The 16,414-nt window shown below is 48.3% G+C and overlaps 1 protein-coding gene across 3 annotated transcripts; it reads left to right on the top strand.

Moving 5' to 3' along the window:
* CSPG5 (chondroitin sulfate proteoglycan 5 (neuroglycan C)) lies at nucleotides 1-15,841 on the top strand. Of its 3 annotated transcripts, none has more exons than XM_011981030.1 (4): nucleotides 1-944; nucleotides 4,913-5,101; nucleotides 8,527-8,683; nucleotides 15,309-15,841. In XM_011981030.1, exons 1-4 carry the CDS (start codon nucleotides 166-168, stop codon nucleotides 15,468-15,470), a joined length of 1,287 nt encoding a protein of 428 aa, XP_011836420.1. In that variant the 5' UTR covers nucleotides 1-165; the 3' UTR covers nucleotides 15,471-15,841. The 3 variants fall into 3 exon arrangements, with proteins under 3 accessions (XP_011836420.1, XP_011836421.1, XP_011836419.1); XM_011981031.1 differs by having other exon boundaries at nucleotides 8,527-8,602; XM_011981029.1 differs by lacking the exon at nucleotides 8,527-8,683 and having other exon boundaries at nucleotides 7-944.
* The last annotated feature ends 573 nt before the right edge of the window (nucleotides 15,842-16,414 follow it).

A 16,414-nucleotide genomic window follows, 5' to 3' on the forward strand; every position in this document is an offset into this window, starting at 1 on the left:
GGCGAGCTGGCCGGGCCAGAGGAGGTGCTGCAGGCGACCGGCACCGCCTGGCTGGAGGCTGACAACCCAGGCCTGGGAGGAGTGACCGCAGAGGCGGGTAGTGGCGATGCCCAGGCCCTTCCAGCTACGCTCCAGGCTCCCCACGAGGTCCTCGGGCAGTCAGTCATGCCCCCTGCCAGTCCTGAGGCTACAGAAGCCAGCGGGCCACCCTCCCCCACCCCTGGCGACAACCTGAGCCCAGCTTCTGAACTCCCCAAGGAGAGCCCCTTGGAGGTTTGGCTGAACCTGGGGGGCAGCACACCCGACCCTCAAGGGCCAGAGCCGACTTACCCCTCTCAGGGCACCCTGGAGCCCCAACCGGCATCAGATATCATTGACATCGACTACTTCCAAGGATTGGATGGTGAGGGTCGTGGCGCAGACCTGGGGAGCTTCCCAGGGTCACCAGGAACCTCAGAGAACCACCCTGATACTGAGGGAGAGACCCCTTCCTGGAGCCTGCTTGACTTATACGATGATTTCACCCCCTTTGATGAATCTGATTTCTACCCCACCACATCCTTTTACGATGACTTGGATGAAGAGGAGGAGGAGGAGGAGGATGACAAAGATGCAGTAGGAGGTGGAGACCTAGAAGATGAAAATGAGCTTCTAGTGCCCACTGGGAAGCCCGGTATGGGGCCCGGGACAGGCCAGCCCAACAGTCGATGGCATGCTGTCCCTCCACAGCACACTCTGGGGTCGGTCCCCGGCAGCAGCATCGCCCTCAGGCCCCGCCCAGGAGAGCCAGGCAGGGACCTGGCCTCCAGTGAAAATGGCACTGAGTGCCGCAGTGGCTTTGTGCGGCATAATGGCTCCTGCCGGTCAGTGTGTGACCTCTTCCCAAGTTACTGTCACAATGGCGGCCAGTGCTACCTGGTGGAGAACATAGGGGCCTTCTGCAGGTAAGGGCATGGCAGGCAGGTGCATAGGGACACTGAAGTGTGTATGTGAGGCCGACTCAACAGAGGGCAGTGTGACAGGCACAGCTTGCAAGAGGTTGTACAGTCGTAGGATTCCCAGGTGGAGAAATGTTCATTCAGGCTTCTACAGAATTACTTCGTAAAATACACTTCCTGTGACCTTATCACTAGGAGAGGTTCCTCAGAAATAAGATTCTGTCTTTCCTCTGTGCGTTGTGTCCTTACCCAAACCCTCAGTTACAAGGGCAAAATGAGGCTGGGCGCCGTCGCTCACGCCTGTAATCCCAGCACTTTGGGAGGCCAAGGTGGGCAGATCACTTGAGGTCAGGAGATCGAGCCCATCCTGGCTAACACGTGAAACCCTACTAAAAATGCAAAAATTAGCCGGGCGTGGTGGCGGGCGCCTGTAGTCCCAGCTACTAGGGAGGCTGAGGGAGGAGAATGGTGTGAACCCGGGAGGCGGAGCTTGCAGTGAGCGGAGATTGTGCCACTGCACTCCAGCCTGGGAGACAGAGCGAGACTCTGTATCAAAAAATAAAAAATAAAAAAATAAAAAATTTAGCCGGATGTGGTGGCGGACGCCTGTAGTCCCAGCTACTAGGGAGGCTGAGGGAGGAGAATGGTGTGAACCCGGGAGGCGGAGCTTGCAGTGAGCGGAGATTGTGCCACTGCACTCCAGCCTGGGAGACAGAGCGAGACTCTGTATCAAAAAAAAAAAAATAAAAAAATAAAAAATTTAGCCGGATGTGGTGGTGGGCGCCTGTAATCCCAGCTACTCGGGAGGCTGAGGCAGGAGAATTGCTTGAACCTGGGAGGTGGAGGTTGTGGTGAGCCGAGATCGCACCATTGCACTCCAGCCTGGGTAACAGGAGCGAAACTGTCTCAAAAAAAAAAAAAAAAAGAAAAAAAGAAAAAGGCAAAATGAAGGGACTTCTTTAAGACTTTTGGAAAGAGGGCTGGGTTGAGGAGTGTTTGCTGGAGAGAGTTCTGGCGGTACTGGTGAGAGGGGTAGGCCCATAAACCTACTCTGTGGGTTAAAGACAGCTGCTGAACACTGCTCTGTGCCTTGTGCACAGAGGGAGGAGGGGCCAGTTCCTCAGAAGGGATGTAGGCATGCAAACTCAAAAGGAAGGACCTTCTTGGAAACAGACCCCAAAATGCAGCTACTCACACAGGTAAAATCAAGCTGAGGGTCTTCGTATTGCAGATGGAGGGGTGTTTCTTGACTTTGGGAGGTGGCTTTTTTCTCTCTACTTTGATGTTTGTCTACCTTGGGATATCATATCCATAATCCTTTTAAAGACTCAGAGTTTAGTTTCCCTAAGGGCATTGTCTGCAGCTCATCAGTAATTACCCTGCTCACCTCACTCTTGGGAACTGCCCTCACAGTGAGGTATTTAACTTGCTGCAGAGCTTGCAACCTGATTCCAGAAGAATCCCAGGTTGGGGTGATCAGGTGGTTTGCTTGTCTCCATCCTTTACTGGCTGTAGAAGTGGAGTAGAGCCCTCAGACTCCTTTGAGGGTTGTCTCCATTAGTCCTAAGTGGAGCACTTCTGTCATCTGACTGTCTTTTTATTTTTAGTAGAGACAGCGTTTCACCATATTGGCCAGGCTGGTCTCAAACTCCTGACCTCAAGTGATCCGCCCACCTCAACTTCTCAAAGTGCTAGGATTACAGGCGTGAGCCACCATGCCCGGCCAGGGTATCTCTTTTTCAAGTGTCATTCTCCATCCTTCTTGTTCTTGTTCGTTCTGCAGGTATATGAAGAATTCAAGTTCCTTAAGTCCTGATGTAGTGATCAGAGAATAACATATAGAAAGCAATGAGTATTTTGTCCTTGGCATTGTAACTTGAGTTCCAGTTTCTTTCTATGAAGTTCTTTTTTGTTTGTTTGTTTTGAGATGAAGTCTTGCTCTGTCGCCCAGGCTGGAGTGCAGTGGCACAATCTCGACTCACTGTAATCTCCGCCTCCCAGGTTCACACCATTCTCCTGCCTCAGCCGCCTGAGTAGCTGGGACTACAGGTGCCCGCCACCACACCCGGCTAATTTTTTGTATTTTTAGTAGAAACGGGGTTTCACTGTGTTAGCCAGGATGGTTTCAATCTCCTGACCTCGTGATCTGCCCGCCTCAGCCCCCCAAAGTGCTGGGATTACAGGCATGAGCCACTGCGCCTGGCCGAAGTTCTTTTTTATAAATGATCATGACTTTAGGGTCACTCATAGGACGTGACCACACAGTTCTTGGAGTTGTCCAGCCACTGCCAAAAGGAGGTACTGTGATTAAGAAATTGTAGCAGTTTTATTTTAAAAAAGAAAATATGGCAATAAACTAACTTGCCCATTGATTAAGGGCTACCAGAAATATGAGGAAACCCTGTGATTTTGCTCCTCAAACTTCAGTTTGGGGGACTATAGTGATGTAGCCTGGGGGTTGTGCAACCTCTTTGCAAAATCATCATCTTTCATCCTATTGGAGGCCTGGAATTTTCACCTTCAAAGTGAACTCCTCATAATAGTATGAAATTTTACAGCTCTAGAGAGCTGTAAAAATTCCCAGAATCTCCTGGAACTCTCGGAAAATTCCCAAGTAGAAGAATAAGATTGTCTTCCTCACTAAGCTACATGACTCTGCCAGCATGGGTCTACCAGCCTCTCACTGCCTCACAAGGGCTTCTCCACGTGTCCACTCCAGTTCCCCTTGCTTAGCTTCCATCCCAGGATCACATTCGGGCCTTCCTACCAGATTCCTCCCCTGGCTGTGTACACCCAGGCCTGGCCATGGCTTGAAAACTATTTTTGCATTCCACTCACAGGAGACTGCTGAGCCGTTTGTTGCAGACTGCAGTGTGCCTTTGTCTCTGTCACCCTGACCCACTGCAGGGAAATGAGCAGAGCTGTGGCGGAACTTCTCTAGAACACTGGAGTAGAGGGCCCCGCTTAGAGGGGTCTGCATTCCCTGGCAACCTCAAACAGATAGCCCTCCATGACGGCAGAGGCTCAGTTGGAAAACAAAGAATTTTTTGCTAGCCATGTCTCCCCACCCTATTCTAGATGTGGAGTAGCCAGTTCTCTGGTGCATAATTTCCCCATTTCTGGACCCTTTTCTCTTGTCTGTCATTCACCCTGAGGTTCATGTCCTCCCTCCTTTGCCTGCCTCTGTATCCTTCCACATCTTTCCTCTTTGAAGCAGCCTCGTTCCCATGGAAACAGCAATGTCATTGGAAGAGTTGGAGCCTGGGAATGTCCCCAAGGGCAGGAGAAAGTCACTCAACAAAAAGACTAAAACCCACCCAGAGGGTTGATTCTCACTGTGCTTGCATGACAGTTCTCATAGTACTAGAATAGGGAGCTTTAGGGGCAGAACTTGGGGGGCTGCAGAGATAGAAGGATCTACATCCATCTTTCTGTTTGTCCTTGTGTGTCACTTCCTTATTTTTCGGTGTCTTCTTAGCCACGTGAACTAGGTGGGACTACAAAGCAGCAAGATAGGTTTGCATGTGCAGGGCAGGTCCTGGGACTTTGTAGTTGTAGCTCTTATTCCTCTTGTTTTTCATCTTTCTTTCACCCAGAGCCAAGGGCAGGGAGAGGCCTGAGAGGATCCTGTTGGTGTCTTCATTGAGGCTGCACAGCAGAAGACCAGGATTCCCTTCCCTCCTCAGTCACTTAGCAGTCAGAGAACTTTGACCAGTTCACTCGGTTTCTCTACTCCTCGGTTACCTCATTTATATCACAGACCTCAGAGCTCCCTGGCCCACTTCATAGAATGGTTGTGAAGGTGGGGGCGATCACACCAGCTCTGAGGTCTGTGCAGATTCGGAGCATTACAGTTGCTCTAGTTGGCCTGAGGAACAGGCTGTGGAGATAGGTGTTGGGGTGAGGGCCCAGGCCCTTGCTGTGGCTGTGGCTGCCTGCTCCATCGCTACGGTTTCTCAATGTCGCTGCTGCAGGTGCAACACGCAGGACTACATCTGGCACAAGGGGATGCGCTGCGAGTCCATCATCACCGACTTCCAGGTGATGTGCGTGGCCGTGGGCTCAGCTGCCCTCGTCCTGCTCCTGCTCTTCATGATGACGGTATTCTTCGCTAAGAAGCTCTACCTTCTCAAGACGGAGAACACCAAGCTGCGTAGGACCAAGTGAGTCTGTGTCACTCACCCGTCCACCCAGGTCAGGGTGTGGGAGGCCCCCGACCCTGCTATACCCCTCCAACTGATCCAGGGACTTTGTCCTGAGGGTTTCTGGCACCTGTGCTCCATTCCCAGCTGTTTTGTTGGTGCTAAAGATTCACCCAGGCTCGTCTGTTCCCACACAAAATGTGCTGGAGCTGCAGCAGAGGTGAAGCCCCTGTGGCACACTGCCGCTGTCCAGCAGCTTTCCCAAACCCCTGCCCTAGGCACCTGAGAGCCTGCTTTAAAAAGGCAACCAGCATGTAGCTACTCCTCCTCTAGCCCCCAAGTAAGTTACTCAGTCTGTCCACCCTCCTGATAGCCCCTTCTTCTCTGGACTGTGACAGCCAGCAGCCAGTGCGAGATGTCATTCACAATTCTGTGTGGAGGAACTCCATCTCTTTCACATCTGTCATCCAAAACCATCTCCTCCTCGGTGAATGCTGAGGAGAAAGTGTTTATTGAGCACCACACTGCATTGGTTTTTGAAAGCTAGTCAAGCCTGTGTCCAATCGGAAGTGCAAGGAACTTAAGGAAATCCTCTTTATCTCTCCTGAAAAGAATATGTGGGGAGAACTAGGTTTAACTTCCTCTACTGTGGATTTTAAGGGCCATATGGGATGTAGAATCTTATTTCAGCTCTTCCCTTAGCAAAGCAGTGACTATTGTGTGCATGTGAGAATCAACATGTGTTTGCCTTTAAGCCCATGCCTTGAACACTAGGATGTGACCTTACATGCTATGAGAGAATTACTCCTATCACTAAGCAAAGTTAGAAAACCTTTTGGAAGTGTCACAGGAGTCACAAAAGGGAGATTGGAGTTCAGCTTCCTTGGGACCCCAGAAACAATTTATGCAGAACTGCTCCCACTTCCCTTTCAACCTGTTGCCCCATTAATCCCCCTCCCCTTGACCTGAGACTTCCTCTAGAGAATATGACTGAAGGACTTTCCCTGGGTCCTGGGAAAAGGACAAAACACCATCTGTTGCTCCTTTGCTGGGTAGACTCACACAATGTACAGATGCCAGCAGCTCTCTGCAGCCTTTCAGCTAACCGCCGCGGGGCTGGTAGGGCCTCTCCATTGTGCCTGTGCACTGAGGCGGGCTGCATCTACGCACGTGATCACTCCAGAAAGACCCAGTCCTGGACCCCTGGCTCCTCACGCCTACACCAAGGGGGTGGGTGAGCAGGGGTATTCAGGGGACAGGAGATGGGACTGCTTCAATCACGGCAGTTGCTGATGAGGATGGAGGAGAGAAAGGAACAACAGCCAGGGCAGTGAAGAAGCAAGAGCTGAGGCCAGGTGCAGGACACTATTCTAGGGCCTCCTCCTCTAGCCAGCCCTGTGTTTTTCACAGAGCATGGCCCTCTTGTTTCTCCACATGCCTTCTTTCTTTCCCAAGCCTGGTTATTGCTTTGATGGTGTGACATGCACCTGGTGCACTGCAGATACTGCCATAATTTATTTATTCTAAAATATACCTTTTTTCCCCCACATATTAACATCTCTGAAATTGGATTGTGTCTTACAATTACTGGCATCTCTTTTTTTTTAATTGAGACAGGGTCTCACTATGTTACCCAGGGTGGTCTTGAACTCCTGGGCTCAAGTGATCCTTCCACCTCATCCTCCCAAATAGCTGTGACTACAGGCATGCACCACGGTGCCCAGCCACTGGCATCTTATGATCACTGTTGGCCACATGGTAGTTATGATGTAGTGGTAATTCCCCGGCATGCACAAATGGGTTCCTAGCTGTTCATATTGTTGTCAGTCCCTTATCTAAAGTCTAAATGAACTACTTCAAGTATATAAGAAAAGCTCAGTTGGGCATGGTGGCTCATGCCTATAATCCCAGCACTTTGGGAGGCCGAGGCAGGTGGATCACGACGGGTGGATCACAAGGTCAGGTGTTCAAGACCAGCCTGGCCAAGATGGTGAAACCCCGTCTCTACTAAAAATACAAAAATTAGCTGGGTGTGGTGATGGGCGCCTGTAGTCCCAGCTACTCGGGAGGCTGAGCCAGATAATGCTTGAACCCAGGAGGTGGAGGCTGCAGTGAGCCGAGATTGTGCCACTGCACTCCAGCCTGGGCAACAGAGCAAGACTCTGTCTCAAAAAAACAAAAACAAAAACAAAAAAAACCTCTAAGGTGTAAGAAAGTATTGGATGATGGTTTAAGTGGTGGAAGTGTTTTTATTTTTTCTTAATGGTACATCAAATAATGGTGCATCTTATTACAGTCCATGGCATTTGGCTAGATGCTGTGACTCATGCCTGTAATCCCAAGACTTTGGGAGGCCAAAGCAGGAGTACCACCTGAACCCAAGGATTTGAGTCCAGCCTGAGCAACATAGCAAGACCTCATCTTTACAAAAAAAAAAAATTTGTTTTAAGATAATCCAGGAGAGGGGAGGGAGAGCATTAGGACAAACAGCCAATGCACGTGGGGCTTAAAACCTAGATGATGAGTTGATGGGTGCAGCCAACTACCATGACACACGTATACCTATATAACAAACCGACATGTTCTGCACTTATATCCCGGAACTTAAAGTAAAATTTAAAAAAAAGATAATCCATGGCATTTGATAAAACACAGTATTTGGCCGGGCACAGTGGCTCACACCTATAATCCTAACACTTTGGAAGGCTGAGGCAGGCAGATTGCTTGAGCTCAGGAGTTCAAGATCAGCCTGGGCAACATGGTAAAACCCCATCTCTACAAAAATTACCTGGGCATGGTGGCATGCACCTGTAGTCCCAGCTATTTGGGAGGCTGAGGTGGGAGGATCACTTGAACCCAGGAGGTCAAGGCACAGTGAGCTGTGATTGTGCCACTGCACTCAAGCCTGGGCAACAGAGTGAGACTCTGTCTCAAAAAGAAAAGAAAAGAAAAGCCTTTAAAAACCGATAACCAGCACTAGGCACAGTTCTGCACTTACCAATAAAATTTAAAATACTTTTTTTAATAAAGAAAGAAATACAGTATTTGGTTTTTTTGTTTGTTTGTTCTTTGAGACGGAGTCTCGCTCTGTTGGCCTGACTGGAGTGCAGTGGCACGATCTCGGCTCACTGCAACCTCCGCCTCCCAGGTTCAAATGATTCTCCTGCTTCAGCCTCCCAGGTAGCTGGGATTACAGGTGCATGCCACCACACCCAGCTAATTTTTGTATTTTTAGTAGAGATGGGGTTTCACCATGTTCACCAAGTTAATTTGACTCCTGACCTCAAGTGATCTGCCTGCCATAGCCTCCCAAAGTGCTAGGATTACAGGCGTTGAGCCACCACGCCCGGCCGAAATACAGTATTTGATCCAGAAGCTGAGACATTGTCATGTTTTGTCGTGATTATTTCACTTACATTTTTCCTTCACTCTTCTCTCTTAATCAGCAAATTCCGGACCCCAGCTGAACTCCACAATGATAACTTCTCCCTCTCCACAATTGCCGAGGGCTCTCACCCAAATGTAAGGAAACTTTGCAACACTCCCCGTACCTCCTCCCCCCATGCCCGTGCCTTGGCTCACTATGATAACGTTATCTGTCAGGTAACTTGTTTTCTTCACATCTCTCCTCTTATGCATGCTTTGGCCCCTAGCCCATGTCTGGTGTCTATTTCAAAGTATGAAATCCCCAGAGAGCTCTGGAGGTCAGCCTAGGGCAACTGGGTTGGGCAGCAAAGGTGGGAATAAGCACTTGATGATGTATCACTTATTTGACAAGCAGAATTTTAAATAGAAAAGGTCTTTTTCTTTTTAAAATTTTTATAGAGATGAGGTCTCACTGTGTTGCCCAGGCTGGTCTCGAACTCCTGGCCTCAAGTGGTCTTCGTGCCTCAGCCTCCTAAAGTGCTCGGATTGTAGGCGTGAGCCACCTGCCTGGCTGAGAAGATCTTTTTCTAGGATTACTCATGACTTTTTGCTTCATCTATGCTTTAGAAGTCTGATTATTGTCTTATTTTCCATATCAAGGAGAAGGGCTCTGCTTTCACTGCTGAGGAATTTCATGATGGTCAGTGAAGCAAATGATGGTTGCTCTTTGGGATGGGTGGAAAGAGTTCTGTGTCCTTGCTGCTATTTGAAGACCCTAAGAACTGGCAGGGTTATACACAGCTGGTTAGGGCCAAGGCCTGAAAACCAAACACTGGCAGAGCCTTAAGTCTAGGAATAATCCTGTTCTTAGGAGGATGGGCTTATAAGTATCAGTTGAAATCCAATAAAAGATCCCAATAGACCATTTTCTAAAGACTGTGGCCTAGTGTATTGCCTGGATTAGACCAGTAAAATACTAGAGAGAATTTCGAAAACAAGGCAGAAACCATCCAAATCCCAAATCGTGCCACATCCAAATGCTAGAATTCTCTATATAATGCAGGTTCCATACTTCAAGATAAATGCATTTTTACACAGATTATTACACAGATAAACAAGCTAAACTGAGACTGCAGACTGAAGCAATGGAGTTTAAGAAGAAATTTAGAAGACGTTCTTAGAAATCATGGACCATAGAGTGTCAGACCTCACAGGGGCCTCAGCAATCTAGACCAATACTGTCCAGTGGAACTTTCTGTGAAATAGAAGTGTTCTATATCTGCTCTGTCTACTACAACAGCCACTAGCCACTTGCAGCTGCAGAGCTCTTAAAAGGTAGTTAATGCTACCACGTTACACAGTGCGGACCTAGACTCCTGGGCTCAAGTGATACCCCTGCCTCAGCCTCCTGAGTCGCTAGGACTACAGGCATGTGCCACCACACCTGGCTCATTATTTTAACTTTTGTAAAGATGGGGTTTTGCCATGTTGCCCAGGCTGGTCTCAAACTCCTGGGCTCAAGTGATCCTCCTGCCGCAGCCTCCCAAAGTGTTAGGATTACAGGTGTGAGCTACCATGACTGTCCTTTTTCCTTTTATAGATGGGGAAATTGCAGCCCCAGAAGGAGGAAGAGAGAATAAGAGTAAATGTGTGGCCTCATTCACAAAACCCCAGAATAGGAAATCTTGGCCTGGTACAGGAGAAGTAAATGGGTGAATTTAAATATGAAGTAAAAGAGGTAAACTTAGGATAATTTTTTAAAGACTTTGATGTAAAGGGTAGAAAAAGAACAGATTATTTCACTTGGTATGTACCAAGATACAACAAGTAAGGTCAAGATGAACATTATAACCAAGGAAACACTATGTCTTATAAACTGTAAGATTGGTCACCATGTTCATCAACCCACAGAGATGTAGGCACCCTGAGGGCAGGACAGAGTCTCGCTCGCTCTTCTTGGTGAGCACATTACCCCGCCCTCTTCAGTAACATGCACACAGTCAGCACTTGCTGAATACTAGTGAGTGATGGCCTGCTACGGGGGCTCTCGGTTCCACTGGCCAATCTGCCATCCTGCAGATGGCAGCAGGTCTGCCACGGCGGGAGCTCCTGTAGTCAGCATGTTCACTGTCCATGGTTGGACAGAGTCCTCCCACTCCGCTTGACAGAGTGCAAGCGTCCTTAGGAAAGTTTCTGACCCTTGTGTTTCTGGTACCATAGCTTCAGACACCTTTCCTCTTCCCAGAGGGGGAAAAGAAAGAGCTCCTCTTGGAGGGCTTGGCTACACAGCCAGTGCAAAGGTTTCTTGTTCTTGGCTGATCCAGCTTTGTGGAAAGTGAGGTTTTTGTACCTGAACACTGCCACTGACCCTTAGTTCAGAAGATGGCAAGCCTTGAAAACAGCAGAGCAGGGGGTGGTCAGCCACAGAAGGGTGGTGGTCGGCCACAGTGGGTGGTTGGCCACAGGCAGTGGTGATCTAGCATGAGGCTTGGGGGTCAGCTATGGGGCGGGTGAGGGTGTCAGCCATGGTGGGCTATGCCTGAGACGGGGTGATGGGGTGGCCAAGGCAGCACTCAAGCCATCCATTAGGAAGCAGCAAGATCTGGCTCTGGTTCTCTCCTGGCTCCTCTTAGATCTTGAGGCTGATGCCTTCTTTTTTTTTTTTTTTTGAGATGGAGTCTCGCTCTGTCGCCCAGGCTGGAGTGCAGTGACCGATCTTGGCTCACTGCAAGTTCCGTCTCCCGGGTTTACACCATTCTCCTGCCTCAGCCTCCTAAGTAGCTGGGACTACAGGCGCCCGCCACCTCGCCCAGCTAGATTTTTTGTATTTTTTAGTAGAGACGGGGTTTCACCATGTTAGTCAGGATGGTCTCGATCTCCTAACCTCATGATCCGCCCGTCTCGGCCTCCCAAAGTGCTGGGATTACAGGCTTGAGCCACCGCGCCCGGCCCCCCCTTTTTTTTTTTTTAACCAAATACCCAGACTCCAAGGAGATTGAGGCTGGTGTCTTTCTGTCAGCTTGTGCCCAAGGGGACATCATCCTCTCCTCTCTGAAAGCAGAGAGGTGACTCTCCTATCCAGCAGGAAATGTACTGGTGGATTTTCTACCTTCATCTCTAATTCTCTCCACCTCACCCAAAGGTCAAACTTAGTCATATTCAAGATCTTGTGGGCATTGCTGATGAACACTGTTGCCACTTGTTTATGAAGTGAAGCCCTGCTCACTGCTACAGCCGCCACACTGACTGCCTCCAAGGGGTGCCAGCAGCCGGGGAGAGTGAGAAATCCTCCAGATGAGCCGGGAGGAGAGACGAGGGGGCACTGGAGTCCAGCCTGCCTTGTGGCCTCTCCCCACCCCTCTCTCCCTGCCCCCAAGCTCCTTGCTGGTATTGGTGTTCTCTAAAATTTTGGAGAGTTTTATTTATTTTCATGGAGGCGTTATTTCTTTTATATAAGCAAAATAGGTTGAGCAGGTCAATTTCCTACACTGTTTCAATCACCTCTACTAGCCACACTCTGAAAAGACTGCAAACAAAAAAGTCTGGGGCTTTGGGCCTGTGACAGGGAAGGGTCAGTGGCTGGTATCTGTACCAGTGGCACCTCCTTGCCTCCTCCACTCCTCTCTGCCCTCAGGCTGATGTGCGGCTCTGTAGCTGGCCAGCCTTAGGCTGAGTCTGTGTAAGTGTCTTGTGTAGCTGAACAACCAGCCTTGAAGGGTATGTCACGGATAGTGTAGGAAGCTGCCCGCGCTCCAGCACACTGCGTGAATGAAGCCACCAGAAACTCAGGGCAGCTGCCCCAACACTGGGCTGCCCTGGTGGTCCCCACAACGGTGCTGTGGAGACCATGGGGGTAACTTGGGTTGTACTAAGATTTGACAGACCTTCCAGGATTTCAGTTTATTACTAGGGTTTCTCCATTGATGCCCCTGTGCTTTTGTTTGTTTGTTTGTTTTTTCCTATTTAACTCTCACTTCCCAGACTCTCCTCTTGCATGTATTTGTTAAAGCACTGACTGCCCACCCTCTTCCAATAGACGTTTGCCTCTGACCAGTGGGGTCCAGACCTGAACCCACATGACCCCTGGGTTGAAGGGTGTCCATATTGCTGGGGTTGAAGGCTGGGAGCAGTGAGTCCACAGTGGTTCCTAGAAACTTATGCCAGATGTTGATCCAGCTCCCTTGTGATGAGGTACTTCTGTTAAGTCAAAGGCAGTTGGACCTGCTGTGGAATTCAGCTACCCTTGGCTTAATAGGATCAAGTTCTAGAGCAAACACCTGGGTTAGGAGAGCTCCATCTTGGTGTAGACATTCCTTTGCCTGTTGTGTTTGTTGGAGGATTCAGCTTGTCTAATAGCGCTGTTTGCATATCTCTTGCTTTTGGGATATGCTTCTTCCATCCCTTGGCTCAGAAGGCAGTTTTCTAATCTGGACCTCATGAGCCCTCAAGGGGTCAGGTTTAATCTGGGAGCCCACCTTCATGGCATCAGAGCTCTGAGACCTGGGTCTGTGAGGAGTCCCTTAGTCTACTTTTCTTCACATTATGAGAATGTTTCTGTACCCCTGTATGCCCCCAAAGAATATGTGATGAAGGAGTTGAGGGTGAGAGGTTATCTTGAAAGACATAAAAGCAAGTTGTATCCTTGTAAGAGGAGAGGTGAGTATAGGTCCTCTTGTCCTGTTTCAGATTTTAGTGTGATTCAAAGTCTATCCTACATAACGATAGTGTTAGCTCAGCTCTCAAGCTTTCATGCCCATGGTTTCCCCCAAAGAGTACAGAAGTACATGAAATAAAAAAGTGCAGCTCTACGTCACCCCCACTTCCCTCTCCATAAAGTACACACGTGTGTGTATATATATACACACAAACACACACCTATATCTATATTTTTGAAACATAAATGAGATTTTGCTATACATATGTTCTACCCCTTACTTTTTTTCAATCAGTGTATCATGGAGATCTTTCTTTCTCAGCAGATGGACATTTATGTCGCTGCACAGTGTTTTCTGATTCTAAGCAGTGATTGACCGTTCAACTGGCTACACGTGCTATGTGCAGCTGCCTTGCCTCATGTATGCCTCAGTACTCTGTGAAGTTCATTGTCTTGTTCTTGTCTCATTGGGACAAGAAACATGTGTTCCCCTGTCTACAAATCATGTGTGAAGTATTTGAAACTCTACTAAATTGTCCTCTTTAATATTGGCCTCTGGAGAAGCACTGAGTGAGGCTGTGGCCATTGGGCAGCTGGCAGTGATTTCCATACGCACAGAACTCGTGGACGCCCCGGTGTCCTGTGTGTACAAGCACCATGGAAAGCCTGGGGTCTCTCCCTACTTTCTTTCCAACTCATCACTCCCATAACCTAGTGCTGTTATGGGTCAAACTCAGTAGCAGGCAGCACAGACGAGGACTCACCAGACTTCTGTGGAGAACACCCTGGTCCTTAAGCATGATGGTAATCTTGAATTTTGGTAGTGGTTGAAGCAAGAATGGCCTTAGCTAGCTGGTCAGATTAGGACACTCTCTACCTTCTTGCCATCCATGAATCTGCCTTAGTGGTTACACACCCTCTTCCATCAGCAGAGTTCCAAGCACTTACAACAGCTGTTTGGGGCACCAGAGAAAGAACTGAAGCCCACTGAATTGTACTAGGTATATTCCCCTTAGGTGGTCCTAAGGGAAATGAGTAAAGCAAGAGTTGCCACAGAAGTTCTCTGAATGTGCAGAATGCAGACCTGGAGGACTTTGTGCTAGTGTGGGCTTCCTGAGAACCTTTAAAAGGCAAATTCAGGCTGGTGTGGTGGCTCACACCTGTCATCCCAGCACTTCGGGAGGCCGAGGTGGGTGGATCACTTGAGGCTAGGAGTTTGAGACCAGCCTGGCCAACATGATGAAACCCCATCTCTACTAAAAATACAAGTTAGCCAGGCATGGTCGCGAGCGCCTATAATCCCAGGTTCTGGGGAGACTGAGGCACGAGAATCCCTTGAACCCAAGAGGTTCAAGATTGCAGTCAGCCAAGATCACACTACTGTATTCTGGCCTGGGTGACACAGCGAGACTCCATCTCAAAAATAAATAAATACATACATACATATATACATAAAATGCAAATTCATCTCATGTTCAGGAGTTTGTCAGAGAGAGCTTGTCACAGGGCTGTAGGCAATATACATGGATTATTACATTAGAATCAGCAGTGCAAATATCATGTGATGCAGAGTGTGGCAAGCCATTGAGGCAGCCAGGTTCATTCGGGCTTGGATTGAGGACATCCTTTTGGCAGGTTCACTTGTGACAATGAGAGACTGACACATCTTTGACCTCTACTCAGAGGACATGCTCTTACTGTGGGGAGAGAGGCCCCTAGCATAGCCAGGAGCAGTTCTGCACTTTACCAGTCCTATGCATACCCCACTGTATACACTGATGAGACATGTTCCCTGACCAAGACATCTTTGTGAAAGCAAAACTGAACAGGATGGAAGGCCAGAGGAAAGCCGGGCTCAGCAGGCCACGCAGAGCTCATCAACACATGAGGCTGTAGAGGCACCTGGGCCAAGGGACTCTTTCTTCCCGATCTCTGTTCAAGAGAAAACCTTGGACATGGCCCAAATTAAAGGTATTTGTAAGCTGATTACTGTCAAGTTTTCCTCTCTGCCTGGCCATTGCTTTTAAGGATGACTTTCCTAAAAAGTTGCTGCTAATGAGTTACTTTGGTTCCTTTTAGTTAATTCAAGTCTTGGAGCTTTTTCCTTGTTTCAGTGATGCTTCCTTCAGCCAGATAGAAAAACCTGATATTATTATTTGATTGCTGTATGCATTGTCTCCCCCCACCCCAACTTTTTCCCTCTTCCAGGATGATCCTAGTGCTCCCCACAAAATCCAGGAGGCTCTCAAATCCTGCCTGAAAGAGGAGGAGTCATTTAACATCCAGAACTCCATGTCGCCCAAACTTGAGGGTGGCAAAGGTGACCAGGCTGACTTGGATGTGAACTGTCTTCAGAATAATTTAACCTAAAACAGAGCAAGAAGAGAGGAAGCGGGGCTGGTGGGGGCGGGGTAGGGGAAAGAAACATTATCTCCTCTTGTACAGAGTCTATTTCTTGTAACCATTTGTTAAACTCTTTTCTTTTTCTGATCTCATGGCATGCTTTGATGTATTTTGTACAGGAGGCAAAAAAAAAAAAAATACTTAAAATAAGCAAAGAAACTGAACAAAATTGCATACATTGGGTTGTTTTGTCTGTGCTGTCTGTACATTGCTTCTGCTGCTGTGATTTCTAAACCTGTGCTGTTATTCAACTGACTTTTTTTTGTACTTTGACCCACCTTTTTTTGAAATACCAGTAAAAAAACAAAGTTCTTGAAATAAAACTTTTTAAAAAGTTATTCATTTTCTTAGTCATTGTGTCCACTCCTTTAAGTTTGAGTTGAGTTACCTCCACTGAAGATGTTTGTTTATCTATTTATTTTGAGGTGGAATCTTGCTCTGTCGCCCAGGCTGGAGTGCAAGGGTCATGGCGGCTTTACCTCCCCAGCTCAAGTGATCCTCCCACCTCAGCCTTCGGAGTAGCTGGGACTACAGGTGCATGCCAACACACCTGGCTAATTTATACATCATTTTTTTGGAAAGGCAGGGTCTCACTATGTTGCCCAGGCTGGTCTCAAACTCCTGGGCTCAAGCAATCTTTCACCTCAGCCTCCCAAAGTGCTGGAATTACAGGTGTGAACCACCGCACCTGGCCAAGGATGTATATTTATTTATATTTATTTATTTATTTATTTATTTTTTGAGACAGAGTCTCACTCTGTTGCCCAAGCTGGAGTGCAGTGGCGTGATCTCGGCTCAATGCAACCTCCACCTCCTGGGTTCAAGTGATTCTCATGCCTCAGCCTCCCAAGTAGCTGGGACTACAGGTGTGTGCCACCAGGCCTGGCTAATTTTTGTATTTTTAGAAGAGA

The sequence above is a fragment of the Mandrillus leucophaeus genome, unplaced genomic scaffold (assembly GCF_000951045.1).
Source record: "Mandrillus leucophaeus isolate KB7577 unplaced genomic scaffold, Mleu.le_1.0 Scaffold22, whole genome shotgun sequence".
Taxonomy (NCBI): domain Eukaryota; kingdom Metazoa; phylum Chordata; class Mammalia; order Primates; family Cercopithecidae; genus Mandrillus; species Mandrillus leucophaeus.

Bases quoted from the DNA above. Each gene is read 5' to 3' on its own strand.
- CSPG5 (XM_011981030.1), top strand. From the start codon at position 166: ATGCCCCCTGCCAGTCCTGAGGCTACAGAAGCCAGCGGGCCACCCTCC. The intron at 945-4,912 runs GTAAGGGCATGG...TCGCTGCTGCAG, and splicing joins AACATAGGGGCCTTCTGCAG to GTGCAACACGCAGGACTACA. The intron at 8,684-15,308 runs GTAACTTGTTTT...TCCCTCTTCCAG, and splicing joins ATGATAACGTTATCTGTCAG to GATGATCCTAGTGCTCCCCA.